This window comes from Eubalaena glacialis, chromosome 7 (genome assembly GCF_028564815.1).
Source record: "Eubalaena glacialis isolate mEubGla1 chromosome 7, mEubGla1.1.hap2.+ XY, whole genome shotgun sequence".
Lineage (NCBI taxonomy): Eukaryota > Metazoa > Chordata > Mammalia > Artiodactyla > Balaenidae > Eubalaena > Eubalaena glacialis.
In genome coordinates, this window is record NC_083722.1 from 75,397,436 (window position 1) to 75,409,999 (window position 12,564).

Sequence of the window (12,564 nt, forward strand, 5' to 3'; positions counted from 1 at the left end):
AAATGGACCTAACAGTCATATTTGGAATATTAAGAATATTCTGTCCAATAGCAGCAGGATACACATTCTTCTCAAGTGCACACGGAACAATCTCCAGAATAGATCACATGTTAGGCCACAAAATAAGTCTTAACAAATATAAGAAGATAGAAATCATAGGAAATATCTTTTCTGACTACAGTGATTTGGAACTAGAATTCAATAACAGGAAGAAAACTGGAAAATCCACAAATATGTTGCAGTTAAGCAACAAAATCCTGAACAACCAATGAGTCAAAGAAGAAATCAAAAGGGAAATAAAAAAATATGTCCTGAGACAAGCAAAAATGGAAACACAACATGCTAAAACTTAGGGATGCAGTGAAAGCAATTCTAAGAGGAAAGTTTATAGTGATAAATGCCTCTGTTAAGAAAAAAAGATCTCAAATAACCGAACTTTATACTCCATAGAACTAGGAAAAGAACAAACTATTCCCAAAGTCAGCAGAAGGAAGGAGGTAACAAAGATCAGGGCAAAAATAAATGGAATAAAGAACAGAAAAACAATAGAAAAGATCAATGAAGCTAAGAGTTGGGGTTTTTTTTTGAAAAGACTAGTTGGCAAATATTTAGCTAGATTTAGCAAGAAAAAAGAGAAGTCAAGTAAATAAAATTATAAATGAAAGAAGAGACAGCTGATAAACAGAAATACAAATGATCATAAGAGACTGCTATGAACAATTATATGCCAACAAATTGGACACCCTAAATAGAAACATACAACCTACCAAGACTAAATTATGAAGAAATAGGAAAACTGAACAGACCAGTAACGAGTAAGGAGATTGAATCAGTAATCAAAAACTTCCTAACAAAGAAAAGCCCAGGACCAGATGGCTTCATGGGTGAATTTTATCAAACATTTAAGAAGAATGAATGCCAATCCTTCTGAAACTCTAACAAAAAAATTGAATAGGAGGAAACACTCTTCAAACTTATCTTACAAGGCCATCATTACCCTGATACCAAAGCCAGATAAGGACACTCCAAGAAAAGAAGGCCAATATCCCAGATGAATGTAGATACAAAAATTCTCAACAAAATGCTAGCAAACCAAATTCAACAGCACATTAACAGCACATGACCAAGTGGGATTTATTTCAGGAATGCAAGAATGGTTCAGCATCTGCAAATCAATCAATGTAATGTGCCACATTAACAAAATAAAGGATAAAAACCGTATGATCAAAACCTATAATGGAAAAGAATCTGTAAAACATTATATATATACATATATATGTGTGTGTATATATATATATATATATATATATATATATATATATATATATATATATATATATATATAACTGACTCACTTTGCTATATGCCTGAAACCAACACAACATTGTGAATCAACTGTAGTTCAATTAAAAAATCATAAGATCATCTCAATGGATGCAGAAAGAGCAATTGGCAAAATTTCAACATCCTTTATAATAAAAACTCTCAAGAAAGTGGGCATAGAAGAAGCACACCTCAATATAATGAAGCCATATATGAGAAGCCCACAGCTAACATCATACTCAACATTGAAAGGTTGAAAGCTTTTTCTCTAAGATCAAGAACAAGACAAGGGTGCCCACTCTCACCATTCCTATTCAACATAGTACTGGAGGGACTTCCCTGGTGGCGCCGTGGTTAAGAATCCACCTGCCAGTGGGTTCGATCCCTGGCCCGGGAAGGTCCCATGTGCTGAGGAGCAACTAAGCCCATGTGCCACAACTACTGAGCCTGCACTCTAGAGCCCGTGAGCCACAGCTACTCAGCCTGCGTGCCACAACTACTGAAGCCCACGCACCCTAGAGCCCATGCACTGCAACTACTGAGCCCACGTGCTGCAACTACTAAAGTCCACGTGCCTAGAGCCCATGGTCCGCAACAAGAGAAGCCACCACAATGAGAAGCCCATGCACCGCAATGAAGAGTAGCCCCCGCTCGCTGCAACTGGAGAAAGCCTGCACACAGCAACAAACACCCAACGCAGCCAGAAAAACCAACAACAACAAAAAACAAAAAAAACCCCATAGTACTGGAAGCCCTAGCCAGAACAATAGAGCAGTTAGGCAAGAAGAAGAAAGAAAAGGCATCCAAATGGGAAAGAAAGAAAGAAACTGTCACTACTTGCAGATGACATGATCTTATACATAGAAAATTCTGAAGACTCCACCAAAAAACTGTTAGAATAAAAAAATTCAATAAAGTTTCAGGATACAAAATCAACATACATAAATCAATTACAAAAATCAGAATACCCTATGAACTATCTGAAAAAAAATAAAGCAAACAATCCTATTTACAATAGCATCAAAAACAATAAAATACTTAGGAATAACTTTCACTAAGTAAGTAAAAGATCTGTATACTGAAAACTGTAAGATATTGATGAAATTAAAGAAGACAAAAATAAATGGAAAGATATCCCATGCTCAAGAATTGGAAGAGTTAATATTGTTAAAATATCCACCCTACCCAAAGCCATCTATAGATTCAATGCAATCCCTATAAAAATTCCAGTGGTGTTTTCCACAGAAATAGAAAAACCAATCCTAAAATTTGTATGGAACCACAATGGACTCTGAATAGCCAAAGCAATCTTGAGAAAGAAAAAAGCCTGGAAGCATCACACTTCCTGATTTTGAACTATATTATAAATCTGTAGTAATTCAAAACAGTGAATGTTGTACTGGCATAAAAACAGACACGTAGACCAATGGGACAGAATCAAAATCCCAGTAATAAACCCACACATATACAGTCAAGTAATATTTTAACAAGGGAACCAGTAATATTGACTGGGGAAAGGATAGTCTCTTCAATAAATGTTGGGAAAACTGGATATGCAGAAGAACGAAACTGTACTCCTGTTTTATGCCACGCACAAATATTAACTCCAAATGGATTAAGGACTTAAATGTTAGACCTGAAACCGTATATCTCCTATAAGGAAACATAAGGGAAAAGCTGCTTAATGTTGGTGTTGGCAGTGATCTTTTGGATATGACATCAAGAGCACAAGCAAAAAAAGCAAAAATCAGCCAGTGGGACTATATCAAACAGAAAAGTTTCTGTACAGCAAAATATACAATCAACAAAATGAAGATTCAACCTGCAGAAGAGGAGAAAATGTTTGCAAACCTTATATATGATAAAGGGTTAATATCCAAAATATGTAAGGAACTCTTAAAACTCAGTAGCAAAAAATCAATTCTTCTGAGTTTTTAAATGAGAAAAAGATGTGACTTTTTTCCAAAGAAGTCATACATACATGAAAAGGTGTTTGATAATCACTAATCATCAGGGAAATGCAAATCAAAACCACAATGAGATGCTACCTCACACCTGTTAGATATTACTTCACACCTATTTGCTTATCATTAAATAAATGCTGGCAAGGATATGGAGAAAAGAGAACTCTTATGCACTTTTGGTGGAAATGTACATTTGTACATTCCAAAATGCCAGTTCTGATGCCATTCTCTGGCTACCCATGTGGGGTGCTTTCAGACTAGGTTGAAGAGTTCTCCCCCAATTTTTTTTTTTAATTTATTTTTTTGATTGCGTTGGATCTTCTTTGCTGCCCGCAGGCTTTCTCTAGTTGCAGCGAGCGGGGGCTACTCTTCGTTGCGGTGCACGGGCTTCTCAGCGGGGGCTACTCTTCATTGCGGTGCACGGGCTTCTCATTGCGGTGGTTTCTCTTGTTGCAGAACACGGGCTCTAGGCGCACGGGCTTCAGTAGTTGCAGCACGCTGGCTCAGTAGTTGTGGCTCTCGGGCTCTAGGGCGCAGGCTCAGTAGTTGTGGCACACAGGCTTAGTTGCTCCGCAGAATGTAGGATCTTCCTGGACCAGGGATCGAACCCGTGTCCCCTGCATTGCCATGCGGATTCATAACCACTGCGCCAGCAGGGAGGACCCAAGTTCTCCCCAAATTTGATGCCTCTGAAGTCTAGAATGATGTCTTTTATTGTCAACCAGGATGATTTACACTGAAATTAGCTGTAAACTCCCATATATAGTTATAATTGAACATTAATGTTTATGATTGGTAGTCATTTGTAAGAGTTAGTCAGTAAATTCACTTGAGAAGAATGCCTTAGTGTAGACCCTAAAAATAAAACAATGGAAAGAGTTGTAGGCCAGTAACCTTCCCAGTGGGATATGGGTCAGTAAACCATAGAAAGCTTGCTTTTTTTTTTTTTTTGAAAGCCTGATTTTTTTAAAGCTTTTTTTTGTGTGAACTATTTTATATATGAAGTTTTCTGTTGTACATAAGCCTTCTATGTGATGGTTTCCCCAGCTGGTGGAGACCTGTTTTAATTATATTTAATATGTATCATGGGAACATATATTCCCATGGATGAACATTAATAGTCAATAATAATTAGCTAATATAGCTAATAATGCACATGAATATTTAATAATTAACTAATATAGCTAGTGAGATGCATTTAAATTAATATTTAATTGTACTTCAGTTTTATTTAGGGTTAAATGTGAATACTTGTTAAAAGAATGAAACCATTCTACTCAGCAACCAGTCTTATTAGCCATGTGATGTGGAACAGTTCACCAAATGAGAGCTGTCTCACAACCTGTAGAGGCCAAAAGGAGGCAGGATAGAAACTCTCATTTTCAAGTCTCCTAAGACCAGGGACTTGAAGAATGGTGAACACACCTTTCTTCCTGGCTGGGGTTTACTTCTAAATGTGACTGACTTTTCTTTAATAACTAATTATAAAAATAGAACAGCAATAATAATAAGAATACTAATTATAGATAACAATGATCAACCACTTACAGTGTGTACTATGCTGGGTTAATCTGCACAAAACCCTATGAAGTTCAGCATGAAATGTTATCCTCACTTTACAGATGAGGAAAGTGAGAGTCAAGGTTTAAAATTTTGCACTTAGGTCCCTAACTACTATGTCTTGCTCCTTCCCATTATGTTGTTTGAACCTTGCATTAACCTTGTGAGGAAGACAACAAAAACTTTTATTTCATTTTTATAGTTGAGGGAAAATGTCCCTTGGAGAGAGTAAGCAATTTGTCTGGAGTTTCACAACCCATTTGCATGCAGCTGGGATTGGAATCTGCTTCTTCTAACTTTAGCTAGCAGCAAAGGAACAGCATGGAGAGATGTTTGGGAAGGAGCCACTTGTGGTTAAAGGCTATACCTTCTCCAGTGTGGAGAGCCTGAGGAAGCTGTGTCACGCAGTGCAGGATGTGATACATTGTGTGGAGAGGACAGTGGCAAAGCAAAAATCCAGTAGCAAGCACCCACCTGTGACTTGGCTGGTACTCTAAGCTAGAAAGGCCTGGGTTTGAATCCAGACTTTGCCACCTTCTTGCTGTGTGGGACCTTCAGCATTTCACTTCCTTACACTAAACCTTAGTTGGCTCTGTCAAATACAAATAACATTTGTCTAACAAGGTTATTAGAATTAGATGAGATCATATATGTAAAATATATATCAGAATGCCTAGCGTATAGAAGGTTCCTGATAAAAGTTAGTTTCCTTCCCAATTGATTGAGTTTTTCTTTCTTTCCATAGCATTTATCTAGCCGGCAGAGCGTACAGCAAAGCACATCTCAGGTAAGCAACTTAACCAGGCCTCCCTCTCTTTTCCCTCAATTCTTTCTTTTATGCGATTATAAAATAGGGATGCACCAAGAAATTACTGACTTCTTTTTTTTTCTTTTTGATAATCTTTTATTTTTATTTATTTATTTATTTTTACCACTGACTTCTTGATTGTGACCTAAGGAGCCCTGACCTCCAAGCGGACTTGGCTACTCTCCACTCCTCTGTGCAAATTTACACAAGCACAGTTGAAACAGAGTAGACCGAGAGACTAAAATGAATCAGTCTGAGAAAATAAAAATGGTATTTAGAATGGTAACTATTACTATCTAACAGTATAAACCAAGTGCATCAGGGTCATGACAGCATCTCCAAGAGGTGACTTTGAAAATGATTCTCTGGAGAATTTAGATGTTTGTGACCTGGTGGAGATTTTGAGTTCACTTATAAGTTGGAATTACTGTTCCCATATCTCCTTCACTCTGTTTACTTTTCCCAGCTGCATATTTGCCTACCTCAAATCAAGCATATTGACGCAACATCTGCTACTAGCAAAGAAAACACTTTCAATCTCCCTTTCTCTTAAATGATCCCCTTCAGCAGTATGAGGAGAGTTAGTCATTTAGTTTTAATTTTACTTATGATCAATATGATGAATAACTACAATATTAACAATCACTGTTTTTTGCCTTCCTCATCAGGTAGATACAATGCGCCCACGACATGGGGAAACCTGTCGGATACCAGTGCCACATCACTTCTTCCTCAGTCTGAAGAGTTTCACCTACAATACCATTGGGGAAGATACCGATGTCTTCTTTTCCTTATATGATATGAGAGAAGGCAAGCAGATCAGGTAAAAGTTATTAGAAGCTCTGGTGAGGTTGAGACTCTGTATTAGAATGGTGTGTCCTAGATCATAGGCATCTCTGGACTTCAGAGAAGATAGATGGACAGAGGAGGCAAAACAAGATAAAGTAACCTCCTCTTATTTAGCTGAGAGTTTTGCTTCAAATCCCAGTGTACCCTGAAGTCACATGTGGCCTCTTTTGTCCCTGTGCCTATTTCCACATGGAAGCTCAAAACTCAGTCTTGGCCATCACCACCTCAGGGAAAGCAAAGGCTGCATCTATTCAATGCCAGAGGAAACACATAGGAGAAACATAGAACAAAGCAAATTCAGCAAAGCGACCCAGCTCTTGAATGCAGGAAGCCCTGGGCTCTGCTTTCCTGCATGTGGGATAGAGAGGGCTCACAAGGAAATAGGCTAATGTTGTCCTGTTTGAGGGCAGCCCCAGCCCTCATTGTCCACCTAGCCCTGTAAAAGGAAGAGCATATTGTGGACAAAAGGGAAAGTTGGCCTGACTCTATCATTCCTCTTTCACTTGGATTGGAGGAGAAGCCACAGAAAGGGGCTGACATGCAGTAGACTGTGTGTCTTAACAGAGCAATGAGACCCTTAAGCATGAGCAACTGCAGCAGTGTTTTTCCCCTTGAAAGGTAGGGAGAAATCAAGGAGACATTCTAGGCTTCTCTTCCTCTAGATGTCAGCAAGGCTCTAAAAGGGTGAGAAGACCTTTGTAGCCAACTTGGAATTTTAGGGAGCCCTGACTTTTCTCTGTGATTATCTTCTAGGTGGGGCAGAGAGAAAATAAATCTTGGGATACTTTTATGTTGCATGGGAACTTTCTGTGTTAAGACTGCTTTATGGGTTGTTGTTGTTGTTTTACTTAAGATTTGAAAATAACTTTTACTTTTCCAATTGCGTGCTACATGTGGGAAGATTTTAAATGGAAGTTATAACAGAGTACAAAAAGAAAGCAGTTAATTTGTATGTTCCACAGTGCCTCTAGTCTTGACTATCCCACCCTGCCCCCCCCAAAATTAAAGCACTGTGCTTCACTTTGGCATAGGAGTAAAATGATATACTCACTGATGAGGGCATGTGGGTTTTCCTTGTCACCAGTGGCTCCCAGTATGTGCTTCTAGGAAAGCTGTGGTGGTGAAGGCAACTACAGCTGCTGCACATAGGCAACACTATAGGCCAGGGCTGCATGGATGTAGATTCTGACTGCTCTTGTTTTTCTACTAGACCAGAGGTTTGTAAACTTTCTTATTTACATTTGTGTGTGGAAGAGTCCTTTTTCTTCAAGCTAAATTTTATAAGAAAGTTCAATAAATGAAACATAAAATAGAACTACTCTGCTGATGAAAGGGGAAGTAACAGGAATCTCACAATGTCCCTGCCCCTACCTAGTAAGTACCCTGTGGAACCACTGAAAGTACATGGATTACAGTTTGAAAACCAGAGCACACTGTTTTGTCATCTTTGAGTGCCAGGGACTCTGTCTTCTCTCTCCATGATCCTAGCACCACACACAGTGCCTGTGCCCAGTACATTCTTTATCGGACTTACTGCACAGAGAAGATGCAAGCCCAGTACAGGCACCCCATTGCCCTGGTTTGTAATTCATGCAGGATCATCAGTCCATGCAGTTGTTTTATCTTTGAACTTACTGTTTATAATTTAGTCTCAAGAAACAATAAAACACTTTAAAAGAAGAAATGTAAAAAAAATTCTTACAGAGTTGCTGGAAATGATTAGGTCATTTAAAATCCCTACATATTAGAGAACTATACAACAACATTCACATAATAAAACTAAGATTCTTAGTTGAAAATACACACTTTCTTTAGTTTTAAGTGTGAACTAACAAGTAGAATTTTAGACATAGGTTTAACCAATAAATGTTCTTTCTTCTTTCCATTAAGATTTGTGTAGTGTGTAAGCCCTTAAAAATTTTAGGTCATTGAGCTGGTATTATCAGATAATTATGCTTTCATTATGATTAATTATCAAATTGGTCACATATTACTTTTTTGAAGCAGTTGTCAGAAGTCACAAAAGATTAGGGGGATGTATTACATCAGGTGCACAGAGAATAGATACAGAGCAATCGGTTTAATTGTTTCTTCTCCTCAAGATAACTCCTTGAGTAACTATTTTTCCAGTCAAATATTTCTAGTCTGGCCTCCAATCAAATGGTGCTAGTCTAGTGTTCAGTATTGCCAGGACACACTCAACCTCTGTGCCAAAGAACACATGTGAGCGGGGGAGCAAACTAAAGAGAAGACCAGCTATTCCTCTACTCTTAAGTCTTATTGCTGATTCCACAGGCACACCTAGAAGGGCTAAAGTGAATGACAAATTGCCAACCCACATCGTGCATTCTGATACATGTTGACTGATGAGTATTAGATGATCTGCTGGAGGGCAGAAACAGCAGCTGGCAGGGCCTTGGTAGCTCTATTTTTTTGTTTCATTTCATCATTCCAAACAGAATCATAAATATTTAGCCTTGAAATCTAAATCTCTAATTAAGACCTCTCCCCTGAGCTTCAGGTCCTCCTTTCCTTTTTTCTACCAGACATATGCCCTTGGATGTCCTTCAGACATCCATCAACATTTCTAAACTGTGTTCATTTTCTATCCTCACACATATACTTCCTCCTTAAATCAAGTGAAAGGCATTTGCTCAGAGATCCATATCAGAAACTTAGGAGTCCTCTTAGGCTCCTCCCTCTCTATCTCCATCCCTTCTCAGTTAATCACTGTATCTTATTAACTTCTATCTCCTAATGCCAATCAAATCACTACCCTCACTTTATCCTGTCACCCCAGATCCTTCACATTTCTCCCCAAATGTAGACTCCCTGAATCTGTCTTCCTACCCTGAGTTATCTTCCACACCACCACCATACTTCTCTTTTAAAAATACAAACTGTTCATGTCAGCTCCCACTTAGGCTAAAAGCCCTTGTTACTTAGCATGGCATAAAAGGCCCAGCATGATATAATTCTGCCTGTTTCTCTAACCTTATTTCATGCATCCTAGTTTACTCCTGATGACTTATTTGGCTTTTTCTAAACATGCCTTGCTCTTTCGTGCCTCTCTGCCTTTGTTGGCTTGGTAAACTCCTGTTCATTCTTTACAACTCAACTTTATGAAACCTTCCTCATTCTATTTATGAGTAGAATCAGTCCTGGGGCTTCATTGTACACATTATGTCACCCTGTACCTAGCTTTATCCCATTACCAGATATTATACTGTAATTATACACATGCATGTAGATTTCCCCCACTGGAATGGGAGCTTCCTTGTGTGTTTTTTGTACCATTTTCTCCCCAGTGCTAACCACAGGACTTTGGATATTGGAGCATTAAATAAATAGTTATTGAGTGAATGAATGAAAAAATCCATCTATCAAATAAGTACCAGTCAGTCCTGTGAATCAAGAAATTTTCATTTAGTTGAACAGTTTAGCAAGCATTTGCTGAGGGTTTCTTGTTTGTGGGCCCCTGCAATACCTGCTAGGGATTTAGAGTTAAAAAAAGAAATGTCCCTGCCCCTGAGGAGGTCTGAACAGGGTATTACAGAATTCCTAAAAGATGTGAAACATGTTATTCCCAATTTTAAGTACCAAACAAGCTGAGTGGAAAAGATGGGCAGATGTCTTATTGACATGTGGCAAGACTTTAAGCACAATAAGAAGTCAGGGAGGTGAATGTAAAATAGTTGGCTGATGGGAAGCAGCAGCATAGCACAGGGAGATCGGCTCGGTGCTTTGCCATGACCTAAAAGGGTGGGATTGGGAGGATGGGAGGGAGGCTCAAGAGGGAGGGGATATGGGGACATGTGTATGCATATGGCTGATTCGCTTTGTTGTGCAACATAAACTAACATGGTATTGTGAAGCAATTATACTCCAATAAAGATGTATTAAAAAAAAAAAAAGAAGTCAAGGAGGGACTTCCCTGGCGGTCCAGTGGTTAAGACTTTGCCTTCCAATGCAGGGGGTGCAGGTTCGATTCCTGGTTGGGGAGCTAAGATCCCACATGCCTCGCGGCCAAAAAACCAAAACATAAAACAGAAGCAGCATTGTAACAAACTCAGTAAAGACTTTCAAAATGGTCCACATAAAAAAAAAAAAAAAAATTCAGGAAAAAAAAAAAAATTCAGGGAAAAACAAAAAATACAACCTATTAAGATAGAAACTTTTATAGAGCTTTTCAAGCTGAAAAAAATGAGAAGTCCTGGGGCTTCCCTGGTGGTGCAGTGGTTAAGAATCCGCCTGCCAATGCAGGGGACAGGGGTTCGAGACCTGGTCCGGGAAGATCCCACATGCCGCGGAGCAACTAAGCCCGTGCACCACAACTACTGAAGCCCACACACCTAGAGCCCGTGTTCCGCAACAAGAGAAGCCACTGCAATGAGAAGCCCACACACCGCAACGAGTAGCCCCTGCTCGCCACAACTAGAGAAAGCCCGCACACAGCAACGAAGACCCAACAGCCAAAAATAAATAAATAAAATAAATAAATTTATAAAAAAAACAAACAAACAAAAAATTAGAAGTCCTATCCAAATCCTGGTTGTTTTATATATTTTTTCTAATCAGTTACATTTCAGACTTTGCTTCATATTTAGGATTAAATGTTAAAGGTTTGGGAAAGAAATACAGACAGCTTTGCAATGATATACTGGGAGAGATGACTTATCCTGTCATGGTGAGCTGGATCAGTTGTCACCAGGGTTTTGAATTCAACATTTGAAGAACTATTTTTTTTAAGAGGAAAAGAAGTCAGGGAAGAAAAGGGTCATTGAGAGACTGAGAAGACCTCAAGGGCTCTTGGAGAAAATGAAAGTAGTTGAAAAACAGTGGCCAGGATCCAGATAAGGTATTAACTCATTTGTTCAACAGATATTTATTAAGCATCTACCAAGTATTGCGTTAGGTGCTAAGGATACTGAGGTGAGCAAGAGAGAGATGTGCTTGTCTTCCTGGAGCTTATGATCTAGTAGAGAAACTGTTTCTAGTAGAGAGACCATTAAACACATGATCACATGAATAAGCACATAGTTTAAAAATTGTCATAAGTGCTATAAAGGAAAATCATGCAGCATGCTGTGAAACCTCATGTAGATTGGAGTGCAGGGAAGGGAGCTCTTATGGCATCCAAACTAAGGCTTAAAGTATGAGTAAGAAAAAAAGTGGATAACATGATCTAGGCAGAAGAAGGTCTAGATGCAGGGAAAAACTTTGTACATTCAGAAAACTGGGAGGTAGTCATTGTTGGGGGAATATAGTGAGTGAGGGAAGGAAAGGATATCACAAGAAGCAGTCACAAGAAGAGATAGTCAGGGACCAGATTATGCAGGGCCTTACAGCCATAGAAAGATTTTGGATTTTATTGTAAGTTCAAGAAGAGGAGATATTCAAGTATGAAAAGTAGCAAAAGCAAAAGCTTGAGTTAGAAATAATAAAGACATGAATGCATGTATGCACGAAATTGGAAGAGGCTATTAGAGCTAGGAAAGTTTATGTTGACAGTAAACTCCAAGTCTTGAATCTGTTTCTTACCCATCTTTGTTCATAGCTCCTTGAACAAAGAAAGAGCTCAGTAAATGGTCAGAAAACAAGTGCTAATACAAGATTGAATAGGTTGGAGATAGCCCTGAAAACCCTGTAGACTGACTGAGACTTGATGTATTAGATAAACTGTTCTCAATCCTTGAATGGGGGACTGCCATGTTGAACATGGTGATTTGGGATTATCCCAGTGGCAATATATAGGTTAAACTGGAAAATGGATGAGATGAGTTAGGAGCTGTTGCAGATATGAGTTGATAAGGCCTCAGGATAAGGGGACTAGTGCTAAGATTAGAGAAGAAAGGGCATCTTACCATATAAGATGTGGTCCCAGACTCATCACCTCTATAATTTAATTTCCTATCATTTCCCGCCTTGATCACTCTACTTTACAATGACCTCCTTGCTATGCCCTAAAAACATAACACGTGTTCCTACCTTAGGGCCTTTCTTTGCACATGCTGTCTCCTGGATAGCCTCGTGGTGCTTGCATCCTGACCTTCTTCATGT

At 38.8% G+C, this 12,564-nt stretch overlaps 1 protein-coding gene across 1 annotated transcript in view; it reads left to right on the forward strand.

Annotated features, from left to right (window-relative positions):
• DOCK3 (dedicator of cytokinesis 3) overlaps positions 1-12,564 on the forward strand; it is a 362,194-nt gene that overhangs the window by 166,105 nt on the left and 183,525 nt on the right. Inside the window, exons 7-8 of the mRNA XM_061197475.1 lie at positions 5,593-5,634; positions 6,324-6,478. Of these exons, the coding sequence (XP_061053458.1) occupies positions 5,593-5,634; positions 6,324-6,478 (197 nt within the window). The remainder of the gene's footprint in view (positions 1-5,592; positions 5,635-6,323; positions 6,479-12,564) is intronic.